Consider the following 15,022-nt stretch of genomic DNA (forward strand, 5'->3'; position numbering starts at 1 on the left):
CAGTGGCAGAATAAAAAGACTTGGCTGAGGGTTCAGCTGTGTCCTGAGATAACCCCTTTTGGGTCTTCATCGCAGATGTTAACAACAGAACTCAAGACACAGCTGCTGTGGTTTGAAAATATATTTATCATCACATAAAAAGGGTTCAATCTGAAATCAACTTTTCACATCACAAAACTAACATGTGATAACAAGTCAGGGTGCTTTCATACGTTTTCATAATAGTTATGAAGTTCATAGATTAAAGTACAAAATATGACTTTAAAATAAAAATGACAAGGTGTCACATGTAGAGTTGTTCCGATACCAATATGGGGAAAGCTTCCAATACTGCCTAAAATGCTGGTATCAGTGAGTAAGCTAGTCTATGCAAGGATCCAAGATCACATATTTAGCCCCCGAAAAAAACAACTAAGTAGTTGATTTATGTTTGTTTTCTGTTATGACTGACTGTCAAACTAGATACTTAAATAAGTTCTATGGCATTCATTCACTGAATGGATTTTTCATGTTTTACAAAGGGTTTAACCCGAGCCAGGCCATACAACATCTGATCGGTACTTGATATCGGCCAATTCGCAAGTTCAGGTATCGGAATAGGGAATGAAAGAAAAGAAAAAAAAAAAAAAAAAAAAAAGGTATTGGAACATCTCTACATATCCTACAATCATGTAGGACTAGAACAACTGTACACATTTCCACACCCCCATTCAGCCAAACTCAAACTCTTGAGCTCGTACACGCTTGTAGGTCTGTTAATAAAACAGGGAGAACATTTCTACATATATTCTTATAACTTGTCCACTTCTTTAACAGCATCCTGTGGCGTGCCGGCTCCACGTCCTTTACCTGAAAAATAAAATCAGTTTTATTTTTACTGAAAAACCATCAACCCAAACCAGTCAAGGACCAAAGTAAACAGTACACTCTAGGGCTGCTCCCTCTTAGTCGATTAGTCGACTAATCGGTCGTTTTGGTCTTAGTCAACTTAGATTTCTTTAGTCGCTGCAAAATAGCCTCAGGAAGGAACTTGTTTTGACGGAACGTGTACGTTTAAAAGTTGTTTTAGTCGTGCAACAGAAAACTCAGATTGGACAGATAGTCTAGCTAGCTGTCTGGATTTACCCTGCAGAGATCTGAGGAGCAGTTAACCATAGTCCTCACAAATCCACCGGAGGTTAGAATGCTAACACAAAGGAAGAGGAAGGTGACGGGACATCCGGCGGAATTTCCGACAGCACCTGAACAATCCCGGAAATGAAACGTCGTCGATATAGACTTATCATTCTGTGTTCACCAATACAAGCGTACCCCTTTCACATTACTAGTAGCCATTTAATACATTGTTAATGTACAAAAACAAAAACACTGATTGGCGCAGCTTGAAACTTAAGCGTGATTGATGGTTCTGCGGAAACTCCACTTGTGTGTTGGTGTGTGCGTTGATCTCTTTAAGGGAATAGCAGGGCGTGTGTGTGTACGTGGGGAGTGTGTGGTAGAGCGAGTGAGAGAGTGACCGTGATTAGCTTCGGAGCGAGTAGCTACTCTAGAGTCTAGGCGGAGAAACAAAGTGTCTCCCCTGTGCTTTCGGACCACGGTGGGAAATCTGTAACAGGAAAAGTTAACCCTCTCCCTGATTTCATGTTGTTTACGGAGAAGGAGAACCAGGAAATGAGTAGGGGGAATGCAACGTGTTGTTACATTTTTCAAGAGGTGCAAGTCAGGCTACGGCGTAGGGTCAGTGTCTCCACGTACCTATGTACGTAGCCACGGCATCGATTTAACGCAGAAGCATAAAATCACGGTTTACACGGAAATGAGATTGTAATCTATGTCGAACACTTAGGAAAAACACAACTATGATGAGACTTCATTACGCCAGTTGAACTCACCTTTGGCTTTACGACGGCCTCTGCCGGCCTTCTGACCTGCAGGCGGTCCACTGGGCGCCAGTGGGGGCTTGGCGGGCCATCGTGGACCTTTTACACCCTTGGCTTTTGCATAAGCCACAGTCACTTTGCTGCCATCGATCTCACAGTCCTCCATGGCTTTTTTGACAGCTTTGCAATTGTCTTCACTCTCAAAGTCCACGAAACCAAACCTGAGAACATTACAACGTGAGACAAGTCAGTGTGAGGTATATCGATACATATCTTTAAGATGCGCCTTTATTTTGAAATTCCCACTATAATCTGTAATATTTTTTCATTCATTCATCCAACCTTTATTTATACTCGAGAGATCATTGAGGGGCAGCCCTCATTTTCAATGACAGCGATTTACAAAAAAAAAAAAAAACCAAAACACAAAAACAAACACCATCATAAGAACATAGAAAGACACCAAAGCTCTCTCCGAAATGCAAAAACAATTTGGAAAACAGATCAGGACAATCAGGACGCAAAAGAAATACAACTATGTAAAGCAATTACAAGCAGAAGTCTGGAGGTCCAAAATCAGATTTCTATAAAGTCCAAAAAGGCACAAGTGAGTTGATTTTAAGAAAGTGTTGTATTTTGTTCCCTGAGTCAGGTCTACTAAAACTCAAAGCAGTTTTTCCAAGTTGTATATTAGGGGTGTACCATTCAGAAAATTTCACGATTCGATTCCGATTTTTAGCCTCACGTTTCGGTTCAATATCGATTTTCAATTCAAAAACAATTCTCTGTTAAAAAAAAAAAAAAAAAAAAAACACAATTCACAGTATGTAAATGTAGTTACTTTTCCCATGTGATTGCAGTAGAGATACAATTTAAAAGAAACACAACAAACTAAATGTAGTTGGATAGGACTTTTTATATATACTTTTGCAGTTTTTAGTTGCAAAAGTTTTTGTTTGTGTATACATACATACATACATACATACATACATACATACATACATACATACATACACAAACAAAAACTTTTGCAACTAAAAACTGCAAAAGTTGGCCAGCTTTCAAATACATTTCATTCAAGTACAAAACTGTTAAATAAAAAGAGCTTGAAAGTGCTCCGATCAAACAAAAAATACTGCTAAATGTGGTTTAAGGAGTACTTCAGCTACCAGGTTGACTGTTGAAACGTGAACTTGACTGGGCACATTCAACTTCTTAAAATTAGGCCCTTTCTTTTTAGAACTGTGGCAACAGTCCATTCAACAGAACTTTTGTGATGTGTCAGAATCACATAATGGATACACATTTAGGTGTGTGTGTGTCAAAATCAAACGCTAACTGTTGGGCTCAAGCAGTGTGTGTGTGTGTGTGTGTGTGTGTGTGTGTGTGTGTGTGTGTGTGTGTGTGTGTGTGTGTGTGTGTGTGTGTGTGTAACCAGTTCATAGTCCACCACTGGCTGGAATCTGTACATTCTTTTGAAGAAACAGGTCTATGTGTTTTGGAGCGAGCATGCTCCGCTGTGCGGTTACAATGTCTCCGGCAGTTGAGAAGACGCAACGGTGGGAGTTTAGAGCACTGAAATAGAGTGTATTGGTTGACTGGCACGCTACTTTAGGTTGTTGTTCGTCCACGTCTTTAATGTTAATCTCTGGGAGATGGCGTACCATGTGAGGTTTGTGGTGTTTCCAAAATACTTTACTTTCGCTTGGCAAGGCCTGCATATAGCATGATTCCTATGAAGTTCAGTCTTTCCCTCGAGGTTATAAAAGCCGAAATGTGCCCAAAACTCTCGCCTTCAATGAGGATGGAGCAGGTTGAATAATTCTGTGAAGTTTGCCATTGTCTGCGCCGACTAAACTAACTCCGCTGCACTCGTTCTTCTTCCGATTATGACAAGAGGGCCCATGCATCAGCGTGAATTCAACGCAGCACCATCTATGGGAATGGTGAGCTAATGTCATAGTGTCAAAACAAAAAAGAAGGTCACAGGGCCCTGAATTGAATCCAATTGAAATCGTATCGTGGCAGACTTTGTGAGATCAGTAAATATCGTATCGTTGTCCAAAGAATCTATATATCGTATCGTGACAAAACGTGCGATTTCCACCCCTACTTATTACAATTATGACAATAAAAAGATTACTTTAGGCTACCCACCTTTTTGAAACTCCGGTCTCTTTATCTACAGCGACTCTTGCACTGAAAGCCCCTTCAAAAGCCCCTTTCAGAGTCTCTGCAGTCGTCTTCTCGGCAAGGCCCATCACGATCAGGGTTTTAGATAGGACTGGAGGGGAGACAATTGTGGTATTACTGTTTTCATTACTCAAACTGACTTGAAACGCATGAAATCAATGTTTTCCTATCTAATATCAATAAATAAAGCAGCCTATTAGACGACAGGTAACGCACGAACAATCCCACACACCTTTTGCCTTCTCCGACTGTGCTCGCTTTTTGGAGAATTCCACCCTGATCTCCTTTTGTAAGATTTTCAGGTTTTGGGATGACTGCAAGGCCTTTTCAGCATCTGCCACCGCTGCAAACTCCACAAACGCAAACCTGCAGAGGGTGGTTTTTTGAGATTATTCAAATACTTTTTTCATTGGGGGAAAAAAAAAAAAAAAAAGTGGCCAGTGAGTGTACATGTGCTTACCCTATTGATTTGCCTTGCTTTTTTGGTACTTGGATTTTAACAGCTTTCTGAAAAACTTTCTTGAGGTTTTTTTCATTCACATTGAAAGGCAAATTGCTCACAAATAAGCTCTCATTTGGAGGAGGAGCTGCAGCTGTGAGAAAGAAAAGAAATCTTTTGTCAGCACAGGTAAATCGCTCAGTCCAGATGTAATTAATTGATGTTCAGATTTAAAAAAATAAAAACATACATAATTTAATGGAATACTTCACCCATAAAAATTATCATTTGTATATCTATTACTCACCATTACCTTGAATTCTTGTAATGTGCCTGTGCTGTTATTGCGTGTTTTAAATAAGGTTATAGCAAAAATGAAAATGTTTGGGAAGTACTGAGCATATAGTCTCGCATTGCCAGAACTTCCTCCACAGCGCTGCGGAGGAGGGTCTAATGTCACACGACATTACGGGATGAGAGAAAAACGTGCTCTGGTTTGTTGGCATTTCTTTAAACCAATCACAATCGTCTTGGACGGAGCCATGGTGCCGCTGCAAAATAGCCTCGGGAAGGAACTTGTTTTGGTGGAACACGTGTACATTCAAAAGTTGTTTTAGTCGTGCGACAGATAGTCTAGCTAGCTGTCTGGATTTTTCCTGCAGAGATCTGAGGAGAATCATCCTCAGAAATCCACCGGAGTTTAGAACGCCAACACAAAGAAAGAGGACGGTGACGGATATCTGGACGTAATGAGGGACATCCGGGGAAATTTCCGGCAGCAACTTAACAATCCGGGAAATGAAACGTCGTCGATATAGACTACAGACATAACTAGCACATGACTGGATGAATGAGACTTGGATTATACTGCACGAGTTGTGTGAGAGTTTGTAAAAGGGTGTCGTGATTAGGGGTGAAAAAAAAAATGAAAAAAAGAAAATCGATACAGCATAGAATCGCAATATTTTTCGTGGCAATACTGTATCGATACACAGACGCCAAGTATTTATCTTTTATGATATATGTGTTAGTCAGTCTGTCTGCTTGACAATCCCATTTTGCAGCAATAAAATTGAAGTGAGATGAACAGACAGAGAAATGTATATTTTTAGATAAAACAGATGTTGACAAAATTTTCCTTTGGGGACATCATTTGAAACCAGGAAAAATTTGAAGTTGGAAGAAAGGTAATAAATTGCAATATATCGCAGAATATTGCAATGTGTTTAAAATCGCAATAATATTGTATCGTGACATAAGTATCGGGATGATATCGTATCGTGAGGCCTCTGGTGATTCCCACCCCTAGTCGTGATATAGTGTTGCTGCTGTTAAACTTGGCCAAAGTAACACAAGATGAGTTACTGATATACAAATGACCATTTTTGGGGGTGAAGTATTCCATTTCATAGCTATAGTATCACATCAGCTTTTGACAGTAAACGTCTACACGTCCAGTGGTTTACCTTCTGCCTTGTCTTTGTCGCCTTTAGCTTTGGGGACTTCAGGCACATTTCTTTCTCCGACACGGTCCACGATCAAAATCCGGCCTTGGATCTTTACTTCTTGTTTTCGCTGCTGTATTTTCTTAGCAGTAGCTTTATTTTGAAACTCCACAAAAGCAATGCTGTTGAAAAATACAGAAATTACAAATATCCACTAAGTGTGAGTATTTTCAAATAACCATAACAGGTTAACACAGGTTTTTATTAACCTCTCACCCTTTCTTTGGGCCTTCGGTTCCACCAGGAAACCTAACGGCGATGGCCTTGCCGAAGCTTTTCAGAATGTCTTCTTTTGTTGCGGTGTATGGGACGTTTTTCAGAAACAAACATCTGCTATCTTTGGCTGTGAAAAACACAATAGACAGTCCTCAAGTCAGACATTCAATCTATACCAACCTCCTTGGACTCTGTGATGTTTTACATTCCCAGATCATCACATCATAGATGCATTATTTTAGCAGTTAATGAAGAAAAACCACACCCGAAAATCAATTATGGAAAGAAATGCATTTTGGAAATCACGATTATTTAACATGATTACTAGGGGTGTGCAAATTGTATGTCTACTGCAATCACATGAAAAAAGTAACTACATGTACATACTGTGAATCTTTTTTTTTTTATAAAATCGAGAATCGATTTTGAATCGAATCTTGACATTTTCTGAATCATGCACCCCTAATGATTATGTTAGTTGACTTTTGAAAAGATGTTGCATTTATTGAACTTAAAAACCAAATCAACAGTGAAAACACCTTGAACTGTGAAATTTCCCTTTATACTTTTGGAATTTTTTTGAAAAATACATTTGAGAAAAGAAAGAAAAAATAAATTTAAAAAAAAGTACCGGTAATTCAGAACACAAGACAAAATAAGAGTTTACTTGCAAAACGTAAGGTGCAAAAAAAAAATATGTTTTTCTCGATTACATTGTTTTTTTGTGATTGTTAGGAGCCAAAATCGCGATCAAAGTTTGATTAATTACACAGCCCTAAACCCAAATGCACATTAGTTTTATAAACTCAACAATGAATGCCCTCTGGTGCCTTAGACACACAAGCACTACCGCTGCACCTGGATCCAAAATGGCAAGTAAGGCCTCCTGCACACCAGCTGTGTGGCGTGAGCGTGGCGTTTTCTATGTCTTTACACACCAGAAACATGTCGGACGCGGCGCTGCTGCTGCTAGCCTTGTCTGTACACATGTATGTTTCCCATAAACATAAATATATACTTATTTGATTACAAAAAGGTAGTTTAGTTACCCTTTTTGTCCTCCGCTGGAGCTTTAATCTTCACTGTGTCTTCACTTTTGACCTTTGCTTTGGCGATCCTCAATGGCTTCTCATCCATCATTTCTCCGTTTAACGTCAAGCCTTTGGTTAAGTCCATCTCGGAGGCCAAATCTACAAATGCATGTTTTCTACAACAGCAAAACATTACTCTTGAGTTCATTTAGTATTTTTTGTAGGAGCAATCCTACAAAAACTTATCAGTGGATGAAACAAACAATATCTAATGCACCTACTTAAGGGTTTCCTGCCCAAAGTTAAACAGCATACTCACTTGGACCGGTCTAATCGGATGTCTTGAACCAGGAGACTTTGTTTCATTAAGTAATTTGCTAAGGAAGTTTTGATTTCGTCAAATGTTTTGGAGTTGTTCAGGTTGCCAACATAAAGACAGAAACCTGCAACAAAAAAAGAAGACAGACATGTGTGAGAGCAAGAATATTAGGCACGTTGCAGAACAGGGCATTTAGCTGTGTTTGGAGTTTATACCGTCATTGATGCGCTTCGTTTTCTTTGACGGGGAGGTCTCAACAGCAGCACATGCCTTGCGCTTCCCTTTTACTGCAAACAAATAGAAAATGTTAGAACTAAATAAAGGGAGTACAAATGGCAGACAGTGTGTAGCATGCATTTCTCATTATTTGGTTCTACAGACCTGTCACTAAGACTTTATGAACTTTTTCTTTTGTCAAGATATCAAGTGTAATCTACCACATTGATCTGGGTCTCTGAAATTCATTACCCAAAGATCAGGTAAACAAGCAATTTAGATGAAAGTTTTATCAAAATATAGAAGAGGTGAAAGCTTTTATTAAGTTTTACAGCTTTTGGTTTAAATAAAGTGACTTCATAGTGTCCAAAGGCTGCAGTGTTACTCACTTTCAAGTACATTTTGGTAAAACTTTGAAAGCCACAGCACATACTGCACATTTTTATTGAACGTTTAGAGTTCCACATTTTAAGTGTGTTGCTTAAGTGCCACAATCAGGAAAACTATCCCCATGTAATGCAGTCTGGACTGCTGTGAAAAATGTTGTGATTTTTTGTGTGCGAGTAGGACAAGTGAAAAGAACAAAAGACAGAAAGTACTTGAAACTTGACACAGCTCAGAGCTCGACATTGAGGCTTTTCAAAACTCCACGCAGACAGCATAGACAACGGTGAGGTGAAAGCTGTCACAGTATGGGCTTAGACTTCCTCTGCACAGCACCACTGTGTTCACTATGCCCTATTGCCTGACTACATTTTATTAATGTTGATAGTGTTTGGATGCTTTCAACGGTTTGTTCGAATTCTGCATTAGCAAAAAAAAAAAAATTATAAAATGATAAATCTTTACCCGGACAAGTGACTTTTGTGCATGGACAAGTGAAACGTAAATGTACTCGTCCAAGTGCCTCAAAAAGTTAATGTCAAGCCCTGTCAGCTGTTTTATCGTTGACTTGTCATCATCAACTCTTGGAAACATCCTTACCTGTTGTTTTTTCAACAGTCTTCTGTTCACCTCCATTGGCTTCCTTATTAACAGCTTTGCTCTTTCCCTCCTCATTCTCCTTGTCCCAGGTTACAGTTACTGTGGCTGTACTTCCAGCCATGATGTCCATCTGAGAGTCTAAAGAGGAAGCTCTGTTACTGGTACCGCTCAGAATTTCACCAATAAAAGACAGGTGTGTGTTGTCGTATTTGCAGTACCTCCAGATTCCTGCATCTCTTGCTCCATCTTTGTCTCTACACTCTCACTGGGAGTGTCCTCTGTGGAGCCGACTGCATCAGCTAAAGAGATGATCAGTTCTTCTGGCAAAAATAAGTCATTATTGGATTTAAAGACTGAAAACCAGCAACGACACTTTTTTTGCAGCCTCGATTTAAGCTTAGAAGGTCCAATATGTAATATGTTTACTGAAATAAATCCAAAAATGACCCCAATGCGTCATCAAATATTATGGAAACATGCTAAGTTGAAATACTACGTTTTCTGACAACAATGCTAACGCCAGTATTTTCTCCTTTTGAAATTTCCGTTCCGTGACGGAAATTCTGTTTGCGTTTTGGCCTGTGTGTCGTTATCAACTGCCCAGTTTGACAGCCAGGCCGGGTTGCCAGATATACATGTAAAAATGTAAACCCAGCGCACTACAGATGTAATGCTAGTACAGCCATGAAAGCAGTAAACAAACGAACGGGATAAACTGCGAAAGATTCTACCCGCCCTAAAACAAAAAAACGGCATGTTTCTAACAGTTGGGTGACCACAGACGTTAACAAACCTGTCTGGGTAAATATTGGAGAGGTATTTGAAAGATGGAGACAGCTTAGAGCCCAAGCGTTGGCTAACTTCCTCTTGAACAGGTAAGCATTAGCTTCAGGCTAATTTATCACAGCCACTAGGGACGGGCATTTGATGTCATTTCAACATTTGTTTACTTACATTGAATTACATAGCTAGAGTACCCGAGTTGGTTACTCGCAAAAACAATTGAGACACACCCAGTAAAGTGATCCCGACTGGTCCTGGCTAGTCCTGGCTAACGCCGCCATGCTAACCCTGCTAACTGCTAACGTTACCGGAAGACCAGGTAAGCAGCCCATGGCTGTTTACTAAGGCCCCGTTTACACGAAGGGAAGACGCAGATATTTTCCTGCGGTTTGGCCTCTCATTTACACGAAAACCCCGTTTTTAATCGCAGAAAACGATTATTTCTAAAAACTCTGGCCAAAGTGGAGATTTTGGAAAACTTTGTTTGCACGTTTGGCATGCTCTTGACGGCATTGACAGCAAATATACACGGGTACATATAAACGAACACTTTTCTGAAAACAGAGGTTGAAATGTCAGTTTATGAAAATAGCCGACCACGTGTAAACGTAGCAAAAGTGTAGTTCAGCGGCCGGAGCCGACAACGGTGAGTTATTTTAAGCCACGAGAGGGGGGGCTGTACATCTGGAAGAGAGGACTGTGAGTTTGCAGTGTGCTTAGCGATTGTTGCCGTAATTCTAAGCCAATGAAGTATGTTCAGTCGGCAAGGTAGTGATATTTTTAGCGGTTCCTATTGTAATTCTAAGCCGAGTAAGTGTGCCTGTCTGGCGTGTGGAGAGGACGGCGAGGTTGTGGAGTTTTTGGCGGTTCCTACTGTAATTCTAAGCCGAAAAAGTGGGTCTGTCAGTTGGGTGCAGAGCTCCGCATGAGCACAGGCTTTTATGACCGTCAATATAGCCACCATCTACCGTTAGCTACTCCGCTGTGCTGTGAAGTAATGTCTGGCTATGTGAGACAATCGTCTAATTGTTGTGGATGCTGCGGTCTCAGCCTGGCAACCTCTGTGAACTTCGAGTCTGGGGAGGAGGGGTTGGGGGAGACGACACTCTACAGTATTTTGAATTTGTACTGCAGTAACTTTTTTAAACACTAGCTGTCAGTATTACATATTGCACCTTTAAAGATCTCACTTAAAGATCTCGCTGTGTGCACTTCTCTCTGGAGTGAGTGTTTCGATACTTTCACAGTATTTATATAGAACCTCCACCTGCTTTATATTCAAAAGAGACACGGAAATTTCAACATTTTACAATATGGGAGCTTTAAGATAGATTTAACAATGGGTGACTCATATTCAATTAAAGACTAACATAACACCTTCGACTTAAATGACAAGAAACACATTTGATTAGAAAAAAAAAAAAAAAAAAAAAAAAAAAAGAGTTATTCATTACATTAAAGGCATGCTGTAATTTAGCGTGTTTGTTATGAATCGGTTTAAAGTTAAAGTGAAAATATGGCCTGCAACAGATGCAATAACTACTATTTACAAAACTAGTAGCATCTTTAACCCTTGTGTTGTCCTTCGGGTCCCAGTGACCCGAAGGACAACACAAGGATTATGTACTTCCCTTTACTTTGTTGAGAATTGCTCTCTAAACCCTGTTTCTTGTAAAGTAAGTAAGTAAAGTTTATTTCTAGAACACATTTAAACACAGTTTAAGCTGACCAAAATGCTGTACAAACAAGAACTAAGGTGCTGTATTAACCCTTGTTTAGAGAGCAATTCTCAACAAAGTAAACGGAAGTACATAATCCTTGTGTTGTCCTTCGGGTCACTGGGACCCGAAGGACAACACAAGGGTTAAGGTTCAAAACATGAAGACTAACTTTACACCTGCAATGTTAATGATGAATATTTTTCACTGGAGGAAAAAAAAGAAAAAAGGAGGAAAAAGAAAAAAAGTGATGCAATAGTAACTTATGATTCTGGTAAACAACCTTACCACTATCCATCATCTGATCACTTGCATTAGGTCTGTTTTCTGCATCCTCAACTTCTCCATCCTCATTCTTCTTGTCCCAGGATACAGCCACTGTGGTCGCACTTCCTTTTACTTCAATGACAGTGTCCATCTGAGAATCTAAAGAGGCAGCTTTGTTACTGGCACAGTTCAGAAGTTCAAATCAGACATCATGTGAAATGAGTCTGCCGTACCTTGTTCATCTTGGTCCTTCTTGGGAGCATCCTCCTCTGTTACCACTATTTGTTTGCTTAAAGAGACAGTCTCAGTCTGTCCTTCTGAAACAATCATATGTTGAATGACTTAATGTTATTGTCATTATTACATCCAAACAATCATGTTCATTGGAATTTCCCACTGATTTTAAAAGAAATGACTTGCCAACATTGTCCTCTTTTTCTTCAACTTCATTGGTGACAACTTTGCTTAGTCTTTTACTACGCCTTGTCGACTGAAAGAGACACAAACACACAAATCAAATTATGACCCTGTTGTGGCCTAAAAGAAGCAAGCTTGTGACTGGGAGGTCACCAGTTCAATCCCCAGACCGACAGGATAAATAATCTGGGTAGGGAAAGTGAAAGAGCAGCGCTTGTTCCTCCCTCATTACTGAGGTGCCCTTGAGCAAGGCCCTTCGCCGCAAATGCTCCAGTGGAGCTGCTCAGTGGCCAGCAGATCAGACTGTGGTTGTACCGGGCAGCTTCCAGGTATGAATGTGTAACCGTGTGAATGTGACAGGTCATGGTTGCAATTGAGAATTTGTTCTCAATCGACTTACCTGGATAAATAAAGGCTAAATAAAATTTAAAAAAAAAAATACTCTTGTGAGCAAAGGCTGCCTTCAAGCAAAAAATATTTCCAATTTTGATTAATTTGTCAATAAGTTCTTAACAAGTATCATCATCCAAACCCCCAAAACAGTCAAATTATACTTGTGTAGTAAATACCAGCAGCAAATCCTCACATTTGAGAAGCTTAAATCAGTGAAAGCATGATATTCTCACTTGATAAATAACTGCAACTTTTAATTGATAAATGAACACATTTTATGTACTTGTGTACTGTGTTACAACTGCTTTCACCTCTATATAGCTATAATTACTAAAATATATTACTTAGTATTATGCCCACACGTTTACAATAAGCTTATTTATTTGTAATCGTCGACTTTAACCTTTGTCAAATCAACTACTATTTAAGACTTAACGTTAGCTAAATGCAAACACGTTACTCCCACTTTAAAACAAACTGACAGGTTGTCCAGTTCTAAGTTGAAACAGTGGTTGTAGGTAGAACTCGTGTGTTTACAACCAGGCTTCAAAATTAACATTTTCGTCTACCAGCCAAACGGCTAATGAATGTTCAAATATTACCAGCCATTCAATAGATTACCATTGGGTTTGGATGGTGAGTGAAGCAAATCTACCAGCCACTTGCATATTTCACCAGCATTTGGCTGGTAAACGGTGCTAATTTAGAACCCTGTTTACAACCAGCTTCCTAACTGTAAGCTAACGATAGTTAGTTTGTAGCTAAAAGAACACGACCGAACAACTGTTAGCTTACGGTTAGCAATGTAACGTTACTTAGTGCACGTTGAAGCCTGGTTACAATAAATATAAAGGAACGTTATTCTTACGTCTGTCTTCGCCATGTTTTTTGTTGGACCCTATTGCAACGCCACACGATCACAGGCTGGTACGTATAGCTAGTAGTCGTAGCCAGTATGCACGTGTGTTGAGCTAAAAAACATCCACATGCGACACGACGCACTGCGCATGCGTGTGCTGTACTACGGGTGCTCACACGTATTTTATGCGATTCAACCATAGACTATAAATATTTGGATTCAACCGGATTCAACGACAACTACTTTCGGAATCTCCCCGTCACAGACACTTCAGTGTATAAGGATTTTTTTTTGCGATGGTAAAACTGGCAAGGCCTTTTTTTAAATGGGACCCCTGACATATCACCCAAGATATTAGAATGAAAATGGGTTCTATGGGTACCCACAACTATGGTCAGAAATCCTTTTTCATACATACACCAACATTTGGAATGACATTCCAAATCACATCAGAATACTACCATCCATCACATGTTTCAAAAAGGCATATGCCTACAAACTGTTCCTTCTCAGCAGTTACACTTGCACTCATTGATTGTTCATGTATTGTATGCACTGTTTGCACTGTCTGTATTGTTCTGTCTAGCCCATGCTAATGTCCTGTACATGTGTTTCTGTCTTTATATGCTGTAACTGTGTTTTATGTTCTATGTTTCTGCAGAACAGGAACCTGCTGGTTTTAAATGTTACTTTAAAAAAATGTATAATAAATGAAATGAAATTTTAAGTGTCCCCTTTACAGACATGCCCGCATTATGCTGCAGTTTGGGGCAAAACCATGCAGTTTTTCTTATGCAGTATAAATGTGTTATTTTATTCTGTTCTATCCTAAAATGGTTTAGGCCCATAACCCTTTTGGGGTTGCATAAATTGGGTGTGACTGGAAAGCTGAGACTCTTGGGGATTCAGTGAGCCCATTGTAAAGATTTGCGTGATGAGGATTAGTATCCTTAGTAGCCATTTCATTGTGAGACCATTTTCTGAAACTTGACCTCACTGTATAAAATTACCTGTTGTGACCTAATCACATGATAGGTGATACATGATAATCACAGCCTCATGAAACTTTACAACCACAAACTATTGTTTGTATAGAGACCTGAGGATTCAATGAAATATAAGAATTAACGATGCTGGTTCATTATTACATAAATTACATTTGTTATCAATATCTAAGAATTTGGAGAAATATAGATTATTACAGCCAAAGTGATTTTTCTTCTTCTTCTTTTTAATACTTTATTAAAACATTGTGTCTTGTAAACAGACCGAACAGACAAATATTTAGCAGGTCATGGACATGATTTTTGTTGTTGTTGTTGGTCATGGATATGAATATATATATATTTTTTTTTTTTATTGACGAAATGCAGTGTACTAGGCAGAGAATCAGGTAAACAGTAGCTAATAGCACATGAACATCAAGTGTACAAACTTATGAAAATAAAAAAAATAAAAAAACATACGAAGCAATACAAACGATAATCATTACATAGAAAAAAAATAACAATAAAAAGAGGTACATGAAAACATACATTTACAATTAGTCAGAGGTTTCAGGGGAAAAAAAGCTCTACAGTTTCCACAATTTAAATTCATGGATATGAATGATTTTATTTTTTTTATTTTTTATTGACAAAAAGCAGTTTACAAAAAAAAAGGTAAGGAATGACAGCACGTGAACAACAAGTGCACAAACTTATGAAAATTAAAAAAATTAAAATAGAAACATACGACGATACGAGGCAATACAAATGAGAAATAACAGAGACATTACAAACAACAACAACAACAAAAAAAGT

The 15,022-nt window shown here is 39.0% G+C and overlaps 1 protein-coding gene across 2 annotated transcripts; it reads right to left on the reverse strand.

The window, feature by feature from the left end:
- Window positions 1-106: 106 nt before the first annotated feature.
- On the reverse strand, window positions 107-13,365 carry LOC120568969 (nucleolin-like). Of its 2 annotated transcripts, none has more exons than XM_039816743.1 (16): window positions 13,230-13,365; window positions 11,972-12,041; window positions 11,785-11,868; window positions 11,573-11,710; window positions 9,002-9,100; window positions 8,784-8,921; window positions 7,799-7,870; window positions 7,584-7,707; window positions 7,283-7,440; window positions 6,234-6,360; window positions 5,979-6,139; window positions 4,534-4,666; window positions 4,306-4,439; window positions 4,038-4,164; window positions 1,893-2,101; window positions 107-849 (listed from the first exon to the last, which is right to left on the reverse strand). In XM_039816743.1, exons 1-16 carry the CDS (start codon window positions 13,242-13,244, stop codon window positions 791-793), a joined length of 1,848 nt encoding a protein of 615 aa, XP_039672677.1. In that variant the 5' UTR covers window positions 13,245-13,365; the 3' UTR covers window positions 107-790. The 2 variants fall into 2 exon arrangements, with proteins under 2 accessions (XP_039672677.1, XP_039672674.1); XM_039816740.1 differs by having other exon boundaries at window positions 9,002-9,103.
- Between the last annotated feature and the right edge of the window lie 1,657 nt (window positions 13,366-15,022).

The sequence above is a fragment of the Perca fluviatilis genome, chromosome 11, assembly GCF_010015445.1.
Source record: "Perca fluviatilis chromosome 11, GENO_Pfluv_1.0, whole genome shotgun sequence".
In the NCBI taxonomy this organism is placed as follows: Eukaryota; Metazoa; Chordata; class Actinopteri; order Perciformes; family Percidae; genus Perca; species Perca fluviatilis.